This window comes from Hyperolius riggenbachi, chromosome 4, assembly GCF_040937935.1.
Source record: "Hyperolius riggenbachi isolate aHypRig1 chromosome 4, aHypRig1.pri, whole genome shotgun sequence".
In the NCBI taxonomy this organism is placed as follows: domain Eukaryota; kingdom Metazoa; phylum Chordata; class Amphibia; order Anura; family Hyperoliidae; genus Hyperolius; species Hyperolius riggenbachi.
Window position 1 is genome coordinate 298,971,365 of NC_090649.1, and position 21,688 is coordinate 298,993,052.

Genomic DNA, 21,688 nt, shown 5'->3' on the forward strand with positions numbered 1-21,688 from the left:
TCATAGCATTCAAAATCTGTTGGAGGTGATAAAAGTGGCCCATGATTAGCCAATCAAAACTGACTATTGACTTTAAAGATTCCTTGCCACTTACTTCATCAAAATAAAGAAAAATCTGCACTACATTGAAGTGTGTACCTGGGCTCTAGATAACACCTTTAACCACCCTGGTGTTCTATTAAGATCGCCAGGGCGGCTGCGGGAGGGTTTTTTTTTTATTAAAAAAAAACGATTTCATGCAGCCAACTGAAGGTTGGCTGCATGAAAGCCCACTAGAGGGCGCTCCGGATGCGTTCATCTGATCGATCGCAATGAGCGGCCTTCCGTGTTTAGCTTACCTCGTCGCCATGGCGACAAGCGGAGTGACGTCATGGACGTCAGCCGCCTCCGATCCAGCCCTTAGCGCCGGCTGGAACTTTTTGTTCCGGCTGCGCAGGGCTCAAGCGGCTGGGGGGACCCCCTTTCACCGCTGCTCGCGGCGAATCGCCGCAGAGCGGCAGCGATCAGGTAGCACACGCGGCTGGCAAAGTGCCGGCTGCGTGTGCTGCTTTTTATTTGAGCCAAATCGGCCCAGCAGGGCCTGAGCGGCAGCCTCCGGCGGTGATGGACGAGCTGAGCTCGTCCAAACCGCCAGGATGGTTAATGAAAAAAAAAGTAATCAGGCTAATATGAACAAATTAAGCGCTACTTACCCGGGGCTTCCTCCAGCCCCAAGCTCCCAGCATGTCCCTCGCCACAGCTCTGCATGCAGCCGTTCGCCGCAGCTCCTTCCCAGTCCCCGGCGATGACGGGTCGGCCTGTACTGAGCCTGCGCGAGCGGTGCTGTCAATCACCGCCACGTGGACCGGAACAGACAGTCCACTCCGGTCCACGTGGCGGTGATTGACAGCGCCGCTCGCACAGGCGCAGTACAGGCTGACCTGGAGGTCAGCCTGACGTCATTGCCGGGGACCGGGAGGGAGCTGTGGCGAACGGCTGCGTGCAGAGCTGCGGCGAGGGACATGCTGGGAGCTTGGGGTTGGAGGAAACCCCGGGTAAGTAGCGCTTATTTTGTTCATATTAGCCTGATAACTCCTTTAACACCCCCCCCCCCCCCAGCGATTCAATCAATCCACCAGGGGGGCAGAGCAGCACTTTAAAAAAATTTTTTAAAGCATGTAGCTAGCCTAGCGCTAGCTACATGCTTCCCCCCACCCTTCGCTATCCCTCCCACCCCACCGATTGCCGCCGGCGCTTTTACCCTGCAGGGAATCCCGTTCTGAAGCCCTGTATGGGCTTCCCCGTCGCCATAGCGACGATCGCGATGACGTCACCGACGTCGTAACGTCAGTGGGTGTTCTGATCCACCCCTCAGCGCTGCCTGGCACTGATTGGCCAGGCAGCGCAAGTGGTCTTAGGGGGGGGAGGGGCGGCGTGGCACGGATAGCGGCGAATCGGCGGCGATCGTTATGCACACGCAGCTAGCAAAAAAAAATATGTAAATTGGCCCAGCGGGGCCTGAGCGGCACCCTCCGGCGGCTTACCCAGTGTCACACACGAGGTTATCGCCAAGGAGGTTAAAGAGACTCTGTAACAAAAATGTCATCCTTTTTTCTACTATCCTATACGTTTCTAAACCTATTCTAATGTGCTCTGGCTTACGGCAGCACTTTCTACTATCACCGTCTCTGTAATAAATCAACTTATCTTTCCCCTGTCAGATTTGTCCCCCTGTGTCTGGAAGGTTGCCAACTCTTCAGTGTTGCTGATCTGTTATGCACCCCCCCCCCCCTTCCACACCCCCTCTATGCACACTCCCCTGTGTTATTTACATTAGGCAGCATATCTGCTCTCTTGTCAGTGAGAGAAGAGAGCTGCCTTTTACAAGCTGGATAAATTGTCCTCTGTTAGGTTGTGAAAGGAGCTGGGCTGTCACATACTGAGGAATTACAGAGCTGTCTGCAGGAAAAAAACAATCAGCCTGTCACTACTTAATGCATGAGAGCTGAAGGGGGAAAGAAGGTAAACACACAAATGATCTCTTGAGATTCAAAAGGAAGGCTGTATACAGCCTGCTTGTGTATGGATGTATTTTCTATGTGTGGACATACTGTACATCAACCTACTTCCGGTTTTGGTGGCATTTTGTTTGTTTATAAACAAACTTTTTAAAACTGTTTTTGACTACTTTTAATGCGGCGGGGAGTGGCGATAGCTGTAACTTCATGCCAATTTTCTAAACATGCCTTACATCATTCTTTATTGAACCTTATTGAACTCCTTAAGAGATTAAATGTTTTTTTTTTGTTTGTTTGTTTCATTTGTCTTAAGCCTAGCTTTACAATTTATATTCCTGCAGGTATGGAAGCACTATGGTTACATATGGAGGGATGTCAAAAAAGCCCACACCTTTACCTGCTGTAAGTGGAAATGAGGATTTTAAATATACTTTCTTCATTGTGTTCAGCTAAAATAAGATCACTTTACTGTGTACTTCTATTTTTTTAAGAAAGCAATGATATTCAAAAACATCAAAGTGTGTGGCTTTTGGATGACGCAGTGGAAGCGAAACCACTTACATGGTGAGTAGGAATATTCATCTAGAGCCAGTGGAGTAGCTAAGGAGTTGTGGGCCCCGATGCAAGTTTTACAATGGGGCCCCCCAAGCACTCCATACATAATAATTGATACGGCGCAACAAAACCTGCCAATGGCAACTATAGTGTCAGAGGTGCAAGAATGGGATGGGGAACAGTTTGTTAATGATTACCACTATTCAAAGTATCTATAAAAGTGATTATTATGAGCACAGGACCAATAGAGAGCTAATACTGTAGTTGAAGGAAGGCCCTTTTTCTGCGGCATGTACTGTATGCGAACGCGTGCAACAAAAAGTAAAAAACTGTGAAAACAGTAAAACTGTGCGGTTTAAGAACATGTGGAAAAACACAAATGTAAAATGTAAACGAACTGTCACAGTGAGCATTTCTTGTGCGAGACTATCGACTTAAATATCCTGTAGAATCGTGCGTGTTTTGCCATCCGCAGCTCAAACACGTCTAGTGTGTTCCCTGCCAAAGACTCCTCAATTCAAGTTATATACTGTATGTATGTATTGGACAGTTAAATGCTTCTATATTATTGTGAGGTTTGGCTGGAAAACAGTAATTTTCCACTAATAAATTAAGGAAACATTTTATTTATGTTATTTTAGGCACATCAGGGTATATGCGGTAAACTGTGTTAAGCAGAATTACTGTATGTGCATAGAGTTTTATGCATGATGAGTAGAGCATAATGTCTTGCATGTAATGTATTTCATTAAACTCTACTCATTGTTGCGGTAAGACGTTAATCACATAAACCTGCTTAATGCAGATTACTGCATACACCTTGTATCTTCTGATTATTTCTCCACATAATCACCTCTGTTAGTCAAGCATTTATACGTCTTTTACAAGGTTTTCAATCCCTTTATTGTAGTAGCATCACACTCCTCCTCACCTGTGGGTTGGAGGAATAGGTTAATGCTGCTGAACAAACAGTTACAGGCATGCTTTCTACAGTCATGTGACAAATGGTGCAAGGAGAGAAGAGATTAACCTGACAGTTGCAAGTTAACGTTTACAGAAAGAATACTTTGCGTGGAAGATAAGGGCAAATGGTTGTTACTTTCCGGTAGACAACCCTCTCAGAGACTACATATGTTGCTATAAACCAATTCTAGGAATCATCCTGAAAGACTGTTGATGCCTAGTACATTAGCAGTAGTGTGTAGTATATAGGATTAAAGATCTTATGGTGGAATTAAAGAGCTATAAGAAAAAAACAAAAGTGTTTCACTTACCTGGGACTTCTGCCAGCCCCGTGCAGCCTTCCTGTCCCGTACTGGTCCTCCATAATTCACCGTTCTCCCGCCACCAGCTAGTTTCGTTACCGTCAACTTGTAACTAAGTCGATGGCATCTGTGCCTGTTCGCCCCGGGCCATACATAGCTTTCTTTGTGTTTCGACCTGCTGCTATTAGTGCAGGACACTATTGTGGGCTGGAACGCGAAGAAAGCTACGCATGGCCCTGGGCATGCAGGCACAATTGCCGTCGACTTACAAGTTGACGGTAGCAAAACTAGCTGGTGGTGGGAGAACGGTGGATCATGGAGGACCGACACAGGACAGGAAGGCTGCAAGGGGCTGGCAGAAGCCCCAGGCAAGTGAATCAGTTTTTTTTTTTTTATAGTTCTTCAGTTCTGCTTTAAGTCACATGGCCCACACTCAGAAGCACACTTTCCTCCCCAACCATTAGAAATGAAGCATTGCTGAATGATTATGAATGGCAGTGGCCACCTCATAAGGAGAGGGAGGTAATGCAGAATGGGCACAGGCCATTTAACCACACAAAAATTATTACATTTAGGGGTTTTTAACATTTTATTTACTTTATCTTAAATGATGTAACAAAAAACCCACAGCAGGGCTAAAGAGGACTAGGAATTGGCTGCCCCAGGGACAGAAAGAGAGAACACAGTCACCACTACACTGTGGATAAGTACAATGTGAGTACTGAGACTAGCAGAACAGTACTGAGATAGTATTTTTTGGAGCAGTTTAGATGGATTCAATCTAATAAGTAGTAACACATGAGTGGGGGAGGTAAAGTGATCGAGTTCCCTACACAGGAAGCATAATAATAAGGAGCGCATCATCAGGTTTACATTGTGGGAGGAGCTGCACCTGAAATCTGTGACTCAACGTGAAGGGAACTGAAAATGTTGCTCACATTATAGGGATACCTTATAAGGGGCACTAGAAACCCACAAAAGGGAAAGGTACTGTAAAGCTTAGGCAGATTTCATGAGGAACTAAAAAGCTATGACCCAGTAGGGGGTGGTTTTAGAAAGTTGTTGCAAGGTTTGGAGGGCACTGGAAAACTTCTACACAGTATTAGGTAATGAATAGTGTAATGGCCAAGAGCTCTGCCTGTGACACAGGAGAACTGGGCCCACATGCAATTAGTTTTTTCTCCTGTGTTTTCTCATAGGTGATCATTTTTCATCTTTAAATTTAAAATAACTTTTTAGTACTTTGCAATTGAAAAGGTATCAAAAAGTAGGTGGAAAATACTTTCACATTTTAACTATTATTAACTATAAATTTAACTTACCTATTTTAAGTATTTTTTTTGGCCTACTAGTGATTTAAAAGACATTTTATTGACACATTTGAAAATATCACTTACGAGAAAACTCAGGAGAAAAAAGTTAATTGCATATGGGCCCTGCAGTTCAAATCTCGACTCTTCGTGTTCAGTAAGCCAGCACCTATTTAGCAAGGGGTCCTTGGGCTAGACTTCCTGTTCAGTAAACCAGCACCTACTCAGCAAGGAGCCCTTGGGCTAGACTCCCTAACACTGCTACAGCCTAATGAGCATGCCCTAGTAGCTGCAACTTTGAGACCGTCAGGAGAAAAGCGCAATATAAATGTTATTTGTCTTGTCTAGAACATTATGATACATTAACTGGAACTTTCCCTCAGCCAGATAATCCTAGTATACATCTGTAAAGAGGGTATAGACCTGCTACACATACTAAATGTAACCATGACAAATATAGTTGTTTAGCTTTAAGAACTGTGTGAAGAAAACTTTCTATATTCTTTTACCTTGTCAGATCCAGCTAAACTCATGGAAATGGTATCATACTTGACAGAAATGGCAAAAAGAGGACAATTGTCAACACCCAGCTACACAGAGGTTCCTTTTCATGATTTCAACATAGCATTACAGGCTACCATGGATCCTTACAGCAACAAACATGTACTTATCATGAACTGACTTATTAAATATCCATTTTTTAAGAACATTTTAAAAATACCCTTCCATGAATTTTGTTAGATCTTATGGCACTGGATTGTATTGATGGAGGAAGACCATTTAAAGTATCTGTTGATGTTCTAATAAAGGACACTATTTCACTTCTAGATGGTTTACGTTTTACCTGTTGATTGTTGTAATACATATTTGAATACAATAGTAACACCTTGCTAGCATTGCTTTACAGTTCTCTGACATTGCAACTTATTTAACCACTTCTTGGCAGCCCATTGGTGGCAGAAAGTGGCGAAACCTGATAGTTCACCCAAAAAAATTGATCTTTTTAAACGTCACTAGAAAGGCAAAACATCTCCACACAAAGCAATCGTTATCTGCCAAATTTTATGTAATGTGTGTACCTGACTTTATTGACAGACTTTCCTTAACAGTTATCTTCAGGGACTTTACAACCCCAAGGCAGCTGTTGGTCATGCTCTCCTCCACCTCCCAATTACTGGCACCAAATAGCAGAATATGTACAGTGAGAACTTTTACCCCAGTGGCAGCTGACACACTAACCAAAGTCACTGCACCTTCTCCTCATCAATCCTATCCCAATGCAGGGCTATAGATAGACTGGAGTGCAGATACATTACATCACCAGGCCAGCTTTGGCACGTCCTACTTCAGTGAGAGAGGAGGATAATTCCAACTTGCATGCAAACTTTTTGCAGCTTGCCAGTCAAAATCTGCAGGAAGTACATTTGAATCGACCAATGCCAGCCTGCATCAAAATTACAGTTTGAGTGCAAATTAATGCATTACCATCTCATTGACCATATCTGCTGTTGAGCAAAGCAGAGGATAGTAGCACAGAGCATCTCATCATTGTTTTATTCTGGTACAATATGAGTACAGTCAATGCCAATAATAAATGCATTTGCAGGGTGAACAAGAGATAGTTAAATGTCATGTTAGGGTCAAGTTGCTGGAGTTAGTTTTTTAAACGTATTAGTGGACTTCTCTAAATAACTGAGCAAACCTGTGTGTGTTAAGGTTTAAAGAGAATCTGTAACAAAAAATGTCATCCTTTTTTCTACTATCCTACAAGTTCCTAAACATATTCTAATGTGCTCTGGCTTACTGCAGCACTTTCTACCATCACCGTCTCTGTAATAAATCAACATATCTTTCCACTGTCGGATTTGTTGCCCTGTGTCTGGCAGGCTGCCAACTCTTCAGTGTTGATCTGTTATGCACTCCCCCCACCTCCACGCCCCTCTATGCACACTCCCGTGTGTGTTATTTAGATTAGGCAGCCTCTCTGCTCTCTTGTCTGTGGGAGGAGAGAGAGAACGATTTATCCAGCTTTTAAAAGGCAGCTGTGAAAGGAGCTGGGCTGTCACATACTGAAGAATTACAGACACAGCTGTCTGCAGGAAGAAACAATAAGCCCGTCACCCTTCAGTGGATGATAGCTGCAGGGGGAAGGTAACACACAAATGATCTCTTGAGATTCTAAAGCAGGGGTGCCCACACTTTTTCGGCTCGCGAGCTACTTTTAAATTTGCCGAGGCCAGGAGATCTACCAACGTCTCAAATGCTAAGCACGCCCCCCCCCCCGCGTAGGTTAGCCAGGTATATGGGCCCTCAGTGTAGGTTAGCCAGGTATATGGGCCCTCAGTGTAGGTTTGCCACTTATATGGGCCCTCAGTGTAGGTTTGCCAGGTATATGGGCCCTCAGTGTAGGTTAGCCAGGTATATGGGCCCCCAGTGTAGGTTAGCCAGGTATAGGGGCCCCCAGTGTAGGTTAGCCAGGTATAGGGGCCCCCAGTGTAGGTTAGCCAGGTATAGGGGCCCCCAGTGTAGGTTAGCCAGGTATAGGGCCCCCCAGTGTAGGTTAGCCAGGTATAGGGCCCCCCAGTGTAGGTTAGCCAGGTATAGGGCCCCCCCCAGTGTAGGTTAGCCAGGTATAGGCCCCCCCAGTGTAGGTTAGCCAGGTATAGGGCCCCCCAGTGTAGGTTAGCCAGGTATAGGGCCCCCCAGTGTAGGTTAGCCAGGTATAGGGCCCCCCAGTGTAGGTTAGCCAGGTATAGGGCCCCCCAGTGTAGGTTAGCCAGGTATAGGGCCCCCCAGTGTAGGTTAGCCAGGTATATGTACCTGCAGGCAGAGGAGAAGAGGCGGCGAGGAGAGACTCTGGCAGGCCAATGGGATGTAGGAGAGAAGCGGCGGCGAAGAGAGAGGCGGCGCGGCCGCTACGTCATGGCTGGGGGCGGCGCCGGGCACGTTACACACGCACATTACACAGGCTGCCCGCCGCCGCCCCCAGCCATGACGCAGCGGACGCGCCGCCTCTCTCCTCCCTCTCTCCTCGCCTGCATGCATCCTTATTGGCCAGCGGCCAGCAGCTAAGCACGAGCTGCTGGCCGCAACAAACATTAACGAGACGCGGCCAAGAGGCCGCAATCTACCAAGGAGGCGGTCGCGATCTACCGGTAGATCGCGATCGACCTATTGGGCAGCCCTGTTCTAAAGGAAGGCTGTATACAGCTCGCTTGTGTATGGGTGTATTTTCTATGTGTGAACATACTGTACATCAACCTACTTTCGGTTTTGGTGGCCATTTTGTTTGTTTATAAACAAACTGCTTAAAACAGTTTTTGACTACTTTTAATGCGGCGGGGAGCGGCAAAATTGTGACGGAGGGGAATAGGAGATGTCCCCTAACGCACTGGTATGTTTACTTTTGTGCGATTTTAACAATTCAGATTCTCTTTAAGTAGGTCAGAAAGGTTTGGGGCTATGCCATCTGTGTTTTCTTTTCAAATCTGTAGGGTTTTTGCACATTTTTTCTATAGGACTCCATTAGAAACTGTGTTGGCTTGGCAAGACTCTCCAGAGTATTTGCCTGATGAAAGGAGGACTTGGTCTCCTGAAACGCGTTGCAATATATTTTGATAAATCTTAACACTATACGGCAGCCGCCGTTTCTTCTTTCCTACACGCATTGCTGCATTACAATCAGACTACCACTCCAAATGCCCGTGAACTGCCTGTGCAAGACTCATGGAGCAGCGTGGAGCTTTGATTTTAGATCCCTCAATCCTGGAGCTGATGCTTTGAAATCCCCCACAATCTGTTTGTGCAACCGCATATAGCGGACTCGCACACAGACAGGGTGTACAACTTCAGAGCCGCTCGTTGCCTGCCAACAACCATCCGAGTGAAGGAGGAATCCAGCTGCCTTTGTGCCTGATCCCTGGCTAGAGGGATAAAAGCCTACACGCTGGCTACTCCTGTACAGGTTCGCCAGCAACTTCTAGAGGTGAGATTATTCTGAATTCACCCAATCTACTGCGGTACTGTTCCCCTGAGTGCGCTCTGTCTCCTTGTCTCAAATACAGATCTCCAGAGTATTGTCATTTAATATCTGATCTAAGAAGTTTCTGCTAATTACCATGATCATTCCTGTATTCAGGGTACATAGATAATTAGCCCAAATGCAAAACAAATGTGTTTCTTAAAATGTTTTTTCTACATTAATAACATGTTGTGTTTCCAATTATGTCTATTGTTAAATGTGTGTTCTAATAAACTGATGGAAAAATAAAGTGTGTTTGTATTGTATTGTGTTAGTTAATATCCCTTTTTATTGTAGCATAACAGCTACATTAGTATCAAGATTGTAGATGTTTTGTTCATAGATAAGTCTGATAGTTTCATCCATCATATTTCCTCATAGTATATGTGTTCATTGTCTACAGTATATATGATTTGTGCTACCCAGATTTGTGCTATCAGAGTCAACAGCTTGCCATAGTGTAGAAGCCAGTGTTGCAATCAAACCTGTCCTCATGATTCCCCAATGGTGGATGTTTTGCAGGCAACCTCACCTATGCACAGGTGGGGTAATTAGTGTCTCAGCTACATGGAATCCACCTCAAACAAGTTTGGAAAACAAACACTAGTGTAGCTGTTAGAATGGCTCCTTTCCAAGAAGAAATACACTGCGTTAATTATTTTCTTATTACATAAAAACATGAACAGTAAAGACAGTATAACCAAGACTCAAACTCGAGGTACTACATTTGCCAGAAAATGGCCTAAAGCATGACACCTCTAGTGCCCCTTAATCATGCAACACAACATCTTCCCTTGGTAGCGTCTCTATCTGGTGCAGTTTATACACACACACACACACACACACACACACGCACGCACGCACGCACGCACGCACGCACACACACCTTTGATGTCTCTGGCATAGGAATGCTCCCTCCCTAAGTAAATCAGTTTATTATGGTAGGGTTATACTATTCTGTAGATGTAACATTACAAGCAGGCCACTGAAATTGATGAGAGGGAACATTAGTTAGGGTTAGTCATTGGGGATCAGTAGTTACTGTGATATCAATAAGGGCTAGTAGGCAGTACATGATAGGTTAGTGTTAAGCAGGTCAGCTTTTAGTTGTTACAGAATACTTTATTTCACCAAGCAGGCCTGGAATGGCTTTTGGCACAAAAACATAGCTCAAGTACAAGATAGATTAAGTACATAGTCTTACGAACATGCAGATAACAGGCAGGGAAATGTCAATGTACAAGAACAGCTATACAGGGCAAGTATTTAAGAAACTGTGACACGGGCGGGACCGATTGGTTTTAGTCTTGTGGGCAGGTTGGCCAGTTGTCCGAGAAAAAAACACCCAGAAACACTGCTTAAAGGACAACGGAAGTGAGAGGGATAAGGGGGCTACCATATTTATTTCCTTTTAAGCAATACCAGTTTCCCTGGCAGCCCTGCTGATCTATTTGGCTACAGAAGTGAGAAGTGTCTGAACACCACCAGAAACAAGCATGCAGCTAATCTTGTCAGATCTGACAATGTCAGAAACAACTGATCTACTGCATGCTTGTTCAGGGTCTATGGCTGAAGGTATTAGAGGCAGAGGATTAGCAGGGCTGCCTGGCAACTGGTGTAGTTTAAAAGGAAATAAATATGGCAGCCTTCATATACCTCTCACTTCAGTTGTCCTTTAAGGTAGGGTGGGCAGTATGTGTAGGGAGTTCAAGAGGCTGACAGCAGAGGAAAGCAGGAGTTTATGAGCCTGGCAGTCCTGGTGGGTATGGCCCGTAACCTCAGGCCTAATGGGATCAGGCTGAAGAATCGATGGCAATATTCTTGTTATTGTTGCTTCAATCCTCTATGGTTCCACCACCAGAAACACTAATATAAAGCGCACTCACCAAACACAATGTGACCACTGTCAGATTGGTCAAACAGCGCACACCTCCAGAATACCCCAGCACTTCAGGTCCTGGTCCTACTTGATACTTATGTCCAAGTTCACATGTCCTTGTACCTTGACTAGTACACAAATATGCAGTGATGTGTGGGGAGCGGGCTAGAGAGGAAGACAACGTTGGTAAACTCTGATTGTTTGAAGATTTCTGTCTGGACAGCTTGTGTCAGCAGGAAGTAAGGTGATAGTTCAGTATTTTGGTGATCTCCCTGTCAACAGCTTCTCGTTTCCATACCTTGCCTTCCTGTATGTTTACCACAACTCTCCCAGTCACTCGCCACAACAGAATAACTTTGCATGGAATCTGACAGTGAAGGTATAAGATGAAAATTACTATACAAAAATGAAGTATCAAGTGGCTGCAGCCTACGGGCTTCCAAATATACAGGCCAGTTGTTACCCGACCAGACAGAAACCGTTGTCACAGACCAACAGCTCCCAAACCCCTGACAACGACTATGACTAACTTGACTTTGGGAGCTGTTGGTCTGGAAGTTTGGCATGGCCCAAACCGTTGTCACAGAGTTGGCGGAGGAAGAAGAGTCTCTGCTGGGCTTTCTGCTGGGTGGCAGGTATGTCGGGCTTCCAGCTGAAGTCGCTAGAGATGGTAGTGCCCAGGAGATGGGTGCAGGATACTCTGGCCACCTCAGTGCCATTGATGTAGATTGGAGGAGGGGTGGGCGCAGACTTCCTAAAAGTCCACGATCATCTCCATGGTCTTGGCAGTGTTGAGTACCAGCCTGTTCTCCTTACACTAGAGACATATTCTCTCCACCTGCTGACAGTACGCCTGGACATCATCCTTGGTAACAAGGCCTGCAATGGTGGGGTTATCACGAACTTTATAACCTTGACAGAGTCTTCTGTGGATCTGCAGTCATTAGTGTAAAGGGAGAACAGCAGTGGAGACAGGACACAGCCTTGTGTTGCACCTGTGTTAGTAGCCATTTCCTGTGAGTAGATATCCCCCAGCTTAAAGGATACCACAACTGACATGTGACATGATGAGATAGACATGGGTATGTACAGTGCCTAGCACACAAATAACTATGCTGTGTTCCTTTTTTTCTTTCTCTGCCTGAAAGAGGTAAATATCAGGTATGTAAGTGGCTGACTCAGTCCTGACTCAGACAGGAAGTGACTACAGTGTGACCCTCACTGATAAGAATTTCCCCCTTTTTTTATCTCTTTCTTGCTCTCAGAAGCCATTTTCTTTTAGGAAAGTGTTTTATAGTTGGACTTTCTTATCAGTGAAGGTCACACTGTAGTCACTTCCTGTCTGAGTCAGGACTGAGTCAGCCACTTACATACCTGATATTTACCTCTTTCAGGCAGAGAAAGAAAAAAAGGAACACAGTATAGTTATTTGTGTGCTAGGCACTGTACATACCTATGTCTATCTCATTATGCCACATGTCAGTTGTGGTATCCTTTAACAACCTGGGATCTGTCGGTGAGGAGGACTGTGATCCACAGGCGAAGGCTTGGATGGACCCCAAGTGCAGCCAGATCGTCGTGAGCAGATGTGTTAAAGGCCGAGCTAAAGTCCAGGAATAGTATTCTGGCATATGTGTTTGGTCTGTCTAGGTGTTCATTAATGAGTTTCAGGCAGATATTTAAACATCATCGGTGGACCATTTTGGCCTGTAAGTGAACTGGAAGGGGTTCAGGAGGGGCAGAGTGGAGAGCTTGAGGATCGATAGGACAAGTCGCTCTTGGAAAAGCAAACTTTTGTTTTCCATAGCATTTTAGTAAGAGGGCTTTTTAGTCCATTGTAGCCCCTTACACACTGTAATCATATAAGGAGTGTTAGAACCTGTTCTATATCACCTTGCTTCGACACCACCGTTTCACAGACTGTGAGATCACTTGACTCTCAACACAGCAAGTAGGAGATAGACTTCCTCAGGCTTCTTCAATGTTTACGTAGTTTATTCAGGAAACAGAAATACAGATAGATACATTCATCATATCCTAGCCATGCCAATCTTCATGTTGCGTTACAAGCTCTTGATTAGACTTCCTGCTGAAGTCAATCAGGCACTTCTTGCTAACCTACGTTCCACTAAACTACCTATGTACAGCATACATTATATCAGATTACAGAAAGGAAGAACATACTTAGAGGTCCCAGTCAGCCTTGCGAGCTAGGGCGAAAGTAAGAAGCAGAATGAGCTCTGATCGCCCACCTCCGTTTTAATACAGACTAGGAAAGAGTTAAATGTGACCTCATATTCGCCCTCCCCTAGACCAGACTATTGGTTGGGCCACCTCGTGGTGTCATAATACCCACCCACTCGATTAATATTTAATGTCACCTTTCCTTTACTTACTGGAATGTGGATGTTTAGTAAATATGGCTGATGTTTATTGTTCCAGTGGCGTACAAGCTGAGATCAGAGAGACCTGCGGCCTTGTCCACAGAACAGCTTCTTGGTATGTTCTAGGTCTGCTGACAGAACTGCAGATTTTCTCATTAAGAGAAAATCCCTTAAAGGGCAGGTCTGCTCATCAAGCCTTTTTGACTAACTCAGTCCAAATAACTGAGGCCTACTTAAATTATAACAATCCCCCTAAAAAGGCTTGACCCGCAGATCCCAGCTTCTGAACCCACCCATACCTGGTTTCTTTTCTTTATGTTTCACTTTTCGATGTTCGTGCTCACACACCTTCTCTGCTCTCGGTGGTTACCCCTTGAAGAGAGAGAGCACGACCTCTTGGTCTTCCTGTAACCAGGCTCTCTGGGGAGGCCCTACTTCTAAATCCCTCTATGCCACATGCTCAGCATTTGCGTCACTTGCGTATCACTCACAAATTTGCATGACCACAGAAAAGTGAAACTTGTGTGTTTGTTACTCAATGGAGCAGTGCCAGGTGCCTTCTAAAAGAACGCCTTTATACAATCAACTCCATCACCGGTACTACTAAACCTATACCCATAACCCTGTATATCCCTTAATTTAAAACTATTGGTTCATGAGATTGTTTATGAGGCACCAATCTCTGGACCAGGTTAATTTGTTTTACGGAATTTTAACACGCAACCTCACCTGGATAATGATGCCTAAAGTTGTCATCCCCATCCAGACGACCAGTGGGTGTAGAAAGAACTTTGGAACTTCAGAGGCCCAGTCCGAGTGTCCCTGGAACATCACCAGAAACCTTTTCCACCAGGTCAGACTGGAACGCACCTGCTTATTTTTGTGTTCTACCTCGTTAAGATCACCTGGATCATGGTGAAATCTTACCTCTAACTTAGTGTACTGTTTGTTTAACCTTTGTAACAAAGTGTGGTCGTCTTGGGTCAAAACCTGTTCCCCTTTGTCCCATGTCGTGTTCTCTTTCAGGATGGGAACTTCCTGTGAAACTTTGAACTTTAGAGTTCTCTTAACAATTTGAGACATAACGTCATCCAACCTGGATGACTGGATCCATATGGGATCTCCGCTCACCCAATATGTTCCCCTTGACAGATCCCCCTTATTGGAACAATTATGAACATGTACCTTGAATGTGTCCTTAGACAGGATGCTAAAAAAAACAACCTTTCCTTCAGCCACCGGAACTATCGGTTTGGCTTCAGGGCGGATCTTTTGAATGGTAGCCTCGCATTCTGCGTTATTAAGCCTACAGGCTTCTTCACTAAATTAGACTTGCCCCGGCAAACACAGGTACCTCTGTGAGAATTACCCGCATGAGGACAACTCTACTCGTTTCACCTCCCCGTCTAGCACCAAAAAAGTTTGACCTCTCAGGTCCTGGTGTAAGACATGTGTTGAGGTGGGAACTAAGGAAGTGGCGGTGCCTAAAGGAATGTTGCACCATTTCCATTTGTTCACCCAAACATCTCGAAGCTGCCATGCAAAAGATCCTTATCCAGAAAAATCGATATACCTCCCTTTGTCCAATCTCAGTTGCACAGGATCTTTAAGCATCTCCCTGACAAAATATGTCCCCAACTGTCCTGATTGGACCTCTTCCCCCCTTATGCCCTGAGGCACAATATGTACCTGAGGTCGGGAAGACTGTACTCTCTGCAATCAAGAGTACCTCTTCACTTACCCAACTAGCATGAGGATAAGTGGCTGCATATGGACTGTGTAATATCGTCCCCTGTTGTGACCCGTGTAGTGTGAATGGGGTTCCCTGTGTTGGCTTTCTCTCCCCACCCTCTTTGTCACCTGGAAATGTGGCTTGATCTCGATTTTTACTTCTTGTTTCAAGAACCACCAACCCTAGGCCTTCCAGCCTTTACGTGTGTATAGTTGTTTCAGAAGCACTCTCTGTTGGTAGCTCCAGAGTGTGATGTTGTCCCCTGCGTCTCTCTGGTAGGAGAATTGACGCCTCCTGCTCGTTCCTCTCCAATCTGGAACCATCTCACTCTGCATAACCAAGACAAGGTACCCCTGAATCACACACTCCACCTTTTGCATGTACCCATTGTACTGCACTGTACCTTTTAACAACTCTTTGGATCGGTGCATCGATTCTGGGAGTGTGGCATTCAATAGCAGATTTACACTGCCATTCAATTCCCACTGCCCGCACACCTGACCCTTCAGACCTTTCACCCACATTGTGCCATGAAATTTGTTTTCTCCTGGCACAAGTGCTCTTTTCCTCCGTCCCTGCATGGTCCATCTGTGCCAAGCGGAGGGAGGTGTGAAAGGATTAGTACCTTTGTCACCCAACATTAACATGCTTGGGCCTTGCATTCTCATTAACCCCTTATTATACATGAGAATGTCCTCTCTTCGTTCTCCTAGGACGAAACTGCAACATAGGATCACCATCCGCACAGTACTCTTCATTATAAAAGCACCACCTTGGGAAAGAAAAACATTAGCAGTTTGCACTATGCTTTGCTTAGTCAGTTTTTTTTAGACGTTTTCCGATCTCAGGAATCTCGTGTTTTAGTCTCTTTCCAATTTCAAGAATCTCGTGTTTTAGTCTCTTTCCAATTTCAGGAATCTCGTGTTTCTCCAAACTTAGATTGGCATCTGGAACCTTTCGCTTATCCGACTGACATTTCCATCTTTGCTGCCAGCACTGCAGCTGTCTCGATTCCATATTGCCCAACTCCTGAAATCAAAGTACAAACAAATCAATTCTTATTAATGATTTGGGATTCGCCCTGCGGCTTGTACTCTGTACACTTTAAATTGATCAATATATATCGTAATTGATCTCGTTGCTTTATGGTTCTCATCTCATGAACTCTGTTTACTCTTTTTGGTAGATTGGAGTTAAACTTCACCTCCCTACCTCAGTACTATCCTCAGTACTTACCTGTTTAAAATATGCTCCCGCGGACTTCACCTTTGGAAGCTCTCACCTCATTGCAGCTCACTCCACATCCCCCCCCCCTATCTGTCCATGCGCGGCCGTCGCATGCACAGATTACAGATGCCACACCTGGTGCTGCTTTGCAGGTGAGCCTGCAATGCTCTTACTCATTATCGCATTTACTTATCTAGAACTTCATCGCGATACCAGCTCTGCTAAAAGTTCTGCGTGTTGTACCCTCTGATCAATGTTTGCCGTGCCACTACCTAAACTACAAAAAAAATGGCTGCCTCCCTGTAGAAAGGAGCACTTAACACTTAAACTACACAGGGTACAGGGCTAAGCATACCAGCGTCACATGCCTGTATGCAGATCCCTGAATGCCCACGTGGTAGGTAGTCATATGGCAAACACCGTACTGATACACTGTCACTCTGTACATGGCAATTCTTTCATTTGTATAATTGCCCCATGAACTGCTGTCAGTTCTTGTTCTTTGTGCTACAATTGATAGGAGCTGGAAAAACATCTTTGACCAATCAGTGGACGAAAAAAAAAATGCGCAAAAAACAGCCCCAGCCCAGCATAGACCTCTTAGTCAAGCTCTGGCCCTGTCCACGACAAAAACCGGAAAAGAACGTTACCGCTCTGCAGCAGCGGCGACGGAAACCCGGATTGGACCACTCCCTTTTTTCCACCTCCGGCACCCCCCTGATGCACCGTCCCCCCTTCCTTCTATTGGGAACTCATGTTGCACCACCCATTAAGGTGCCCCACTTACAGGAATAATCCCGTAAGCAACTCAGTACAGACACTTTCCTGATCTGCACTGCTACGTGTGTCCCTGCACCTAGCTGGGAAACACTTCCTATCCGTGACCATGCTAGTCCAACAGTAATAGCGTGGTGCATATATTCTGGCCTTCCTTTCCATGGACCCAGGTAAAAGCTCTGGGGAAATACTTTGAGAACCGAGACACACAGTAGAATGTCTCTGTATTTCTACCCCCCTCCCTTTCAGCTGCTCTGCCCGGAGCCGCGAGCACAGCCTGACGTGACGTGGATCCCCCAGCCCCTCCTCCCCCCTGCCATGACGTGTGGGGGCCATGACTCTTGGGGGCGGGCTCTCTCCACTGCCGCTATTTTGAGTCCTGGACTGCCAGCTAAGATGGCTGCTCCCATAGCAGCCTCTCGATCCTATAAACCTTAGGAGAGAAAACAAACTCACACAGAACATACATTTTATGCACAATTACACAGCATCGATATACAGTGCAGAGAGAAAAAAAAAATCAGCATTCCGCCACACACATTCCTGGATGTCTATAAAAACCTGAGGAAAAATCCTTTTCCCCAGCTGTTTCCCAGCTATCACCCCGGGACATGGAAACCTCCCTCTCTACACAAATCATCTGCAGCTTATCTCAGCCATAACTCAGAACTACGAAAGCGCGCAGCATAACTCCAAACCACATTACCAGCTAGTACTTCTGAGACGAACAACAGACGAGCTGGCTACACAACATAACAGATGCAGACATTTACAAACATGTTAGCAGCTCTGACTGGAAACGCAAGGAAGAAAGAAACAAAAAACCTCACCCATTATCTCAGCTGTAGCTATAAACTTACTTACACAGCCACCCAGAGACAAGGGCTGTGTATCCCTGTCCACCCAGCTCCCCGATAAAAAAGAGAAAAGAAAAAAAAAACAGCTCATCGAGAAAAAAAACGTACTTCTAAGTTTTACAACTGTTCTCTCCTTCCCTCTCCTGTCTACTCTGCTACCTCTCTCCCCTGTCCACCACTAACTGTTGGTTTCCCTCTGCCGTGGGGGACCCCCCCCCCCCCCCTTATCTGTCATCCTGCCCAGTCTCTGGACAGGGAGAAAAAAACAAAACCCAGAGAGAGAGAAAAAAAAAACATTTGCCACACAGGAACATTGAATCCTAAGAAACAATCAAAGCGCATGAACTCTGAAAACAGCACTATGTATTTACAACGGAGCTGCTCCTATCCTCACCCCTCCCACCACGCACGGGAGAGATGAGAAGCCCGCAGCCTCCACACTGCAATTAACACATTATCCTCTCCTTGTTATAACACCAAATACAACACAGATAACACCATATAACAACGTAAATCATACATGCCTGATCTGCGGACTTCGTACGCCTGCCAATTCGACCAGCTTTTGGCAACTTCTCCACGAAACTGAGTGGATCCCTGGAACTCCTGAGCGTCATCTCTGTGTACCCACACTGGCTCAGCGGATCGATATCCAGCGGCAGCTGCCAGCCGGCCTCGGAGCGTTCCAGTCACCTGCGATCCGGTTTAGGCTATTAACTGCTGTGCACTTGCAGTCAAAGTTTATCATCCAAGAGTTTCGCCGCTGGTTTCCTCGAATTGCAGCCGTGCGTCGGCTCCCGCACACCACTTATCAGGGTGATAAGCTTTTCCAGTCCGCGTCTATTCCGCTTGTTTTGCTGTGGACTATCTTGAAACCTTCTTCGGCCCCCGGCCCCTGTCTGCTTGTTTAGCTAGGCAGTGAAGGGCTTCAGCACCACTGTTAGAACCTGTTCTATATCACCTTGCTTCGACACCACCGTCTCACAGATTGTGAGATCACTTGACTCTCAACACAGCAAGTAGGAGATAGACTTTCTCAGGCTTCTTCAATGTTTACGTAGTTTATTCAGGAAACAGAAATACAGATAGATACATTCATCATATCCTAGCCATGCCAATCTTCATGTTGCGTTACAAGCTCTTGATTAGACTTCCTGCTGAAGTCAATCAGGCACTTCTTGCTAACCTACGTTCCACTAAACTACCTATGTACAGCATACATTATATCAGATTACAGAAAGGAAGAACATACTTAGAGGTCCCAGTCAGCCTTGCGAGCTAGGGCGAAAGTAGGAAGCAGAATGAGCTCTGATCGCCCACCTCCGTTTTAATACCGACTAGGAAAGAGTTAAATGTGACCTCATATTCGCCCTCCCCTAGACCAGACTATTGGTTGGGCCACCTCGTGGTGTCATAATACCCACCCACTCGATTAATATTTAATGTCACCTTTCCTTTACTTACTGGAATGTGGATGTTTAGTAAATATGGCTGATGTTTATTGTTCCAGTGGCGTACAAGCTGAGGTCAGAGAGACCTGCGGCCTTGTCCACAGAACAGCTTCTTGGTATGTTCTAGGTCTGCTGACAGAACTGCAGATTTTCTCATTAAGAGAAAATCCCTTAAAGGGCAGGTCTGCTCATCAAGCCTTTTTGACTAACTCAGTCCAAATAACTGAGGCCTACTTAAATTATAACAAGGAGGTGCCACCACTCAATGGGTACTGCAAATAAAGGCAATCTTTAAATGGGTCACTTGGTAGAAAACACGATCACAAAACATCTAAAACCATTTAAAACATGAATGATGGAGCGCTCCACTCATATCACACACACAGCTAGCAGCCAATCCTTTCACCCCCACACACCGGTACCGGCAAAAACACCCACAAACAGCAGTATCGTCAGATGGCGGGGGGAGAGAGGCAAGCCAGCTGTAGAGTAGCAGCAGCAACAAAAAGCCTTGTAAGCAGAACAAATGTGGGTAGATCTCACCAGACTCCAGAGTGTTTGTGTCAAGGCTGGATTCCTCCTGACAACGCAGGGTGTCCCTTGACTCCAAGTCACCGCTGACTGGTAAAGTGGTTCAACAGACAGTCTGTCTTCGGGGCTATTCCACAAGTAAGGGGGCCAGTAGTCAAGACGCACGCTTGCCGCCACACAGACAGCGCCGCTGGTTAAAGCTGCATGGGAGCGCTCCACCAATACCACGGGGTGTAGCCCCACCCACCGATGCATTGTGCCCACCATCTGCAGGATTCAACTGGGTGTGTGCACACCATATCCACTCACTAGACTTTCTCTGGACTGGTCAAATGGAAACCTGCATTGTCTTTTTCTTGGTGCTCATTGTCAGTTTTCAGGTCAATAGCAGACTGCCAGTGCAGCCACGCAACCACAACTCCTTAGCTGTAGCTGAGCAGGAAAATAGACACACTTCCAATAAGCAAATACTACCTCCTTTCTACTTTGCAGCAGTTTCTATGCCATGGCCGAAGCCAAGCTTATTCTCTTAGTTACACATACATCTTCAGTGTTCTCCCCAGAATGTTTTTCCAGCCGGGTGGCATGAAAAAGTAGCCGGGTGGGGAGGGTCACACTGGCTGGTTGATTCACAAGTGTGAAATACACGGCCGATCGCACGCAAACCTTCCTTTATCACGCGGAGTAATGGTGTATGCTTGTAAACCTCGGCGCGCCAGCAGATTGCGTGATAACTGCTGTGAGAGCAGTTATCACACTTTTGTGAATCGAGCCCATGGTGCAGAATCACACCACTGGGTGCCGGGGGAGGGAATATGCTAGGTACTACTGGATGGGTGGGGACAGCCCAGGATAAACACACATGTATACACATACACATGTATACACATACACATGTATACACATACACATGTATACACATACACATGTATACACATACACATGTATACACATACACATGTATACACATACACATGTATACACATACACATGTATACACATACACATGTATACACATACACATGTATACACATACACATGTATACACATACACATGTATACACATACACATGTATACACATACACATGTATACACATACACATGTATACACATACACATGTATACACATACACATGTATACACATACACATGTATACACATACACATGTATACACATACACATGTATACACATACACATGTATACACATACACATGTATACACATACACATGTATACACATACACATGTATACACATACACATGTATACACATACACATGTATACACATACACATGTATACACATACACATGTATACACATACACATGTATACACATACACATGTATACACATACACATGTATACACATACACATGTATACACATACACATGTATACACATACACATGTATACACATACACATGTATACACATACACATGTATACACATACACATGTATACACATACACATGTATACACATACACATGTATACACATACACATGTATACACATACACATGTATACACATACACATGTATACACATACACATGTATACACATACACATGTATACACATACACATGTATACACATACACATGTATACACATACACATGTATACACATACACATGTATACACATACACATGTATACACATACACATGTATACACATACACATGTATACACATACACACACATAC

The 21,688-nt window shown here is 45.2% G+C and overlaps 1 protein-coding gene across 1 annotated transcript in view; it reads left to right on the forward strand.

The window, feature by feature from the left end:
• LOC137570758 (enoyl-[acyl-carrier-protein] reductase, mitochondrial-like) overlaps positions 1–6,966 on the forward strand; it is a 99,047-nt gene extending 92,081 nt beyond the window's left edge. The window contains exons 8-10 of the mRNA XM_068279480.1: positions 2,339–2,399; positions 2,489–2,561; positions 5,645–6,966. Coding sequence (XP_068135581.1) covers positions 2,339–2,399; positions 2,489–2,561; positions 5,645–5,808 — 298 coding nt within the window. The 3' untranslated portion in view covers positions 5,809–6,966. The remainder of the gene's footprint in view (positions 1–2,338; positions 2,400–2,488; positions 2,562–5,644) is intronic.
• Positions 6,967–21,688: the final 14,722 nt, after the last annotated feature.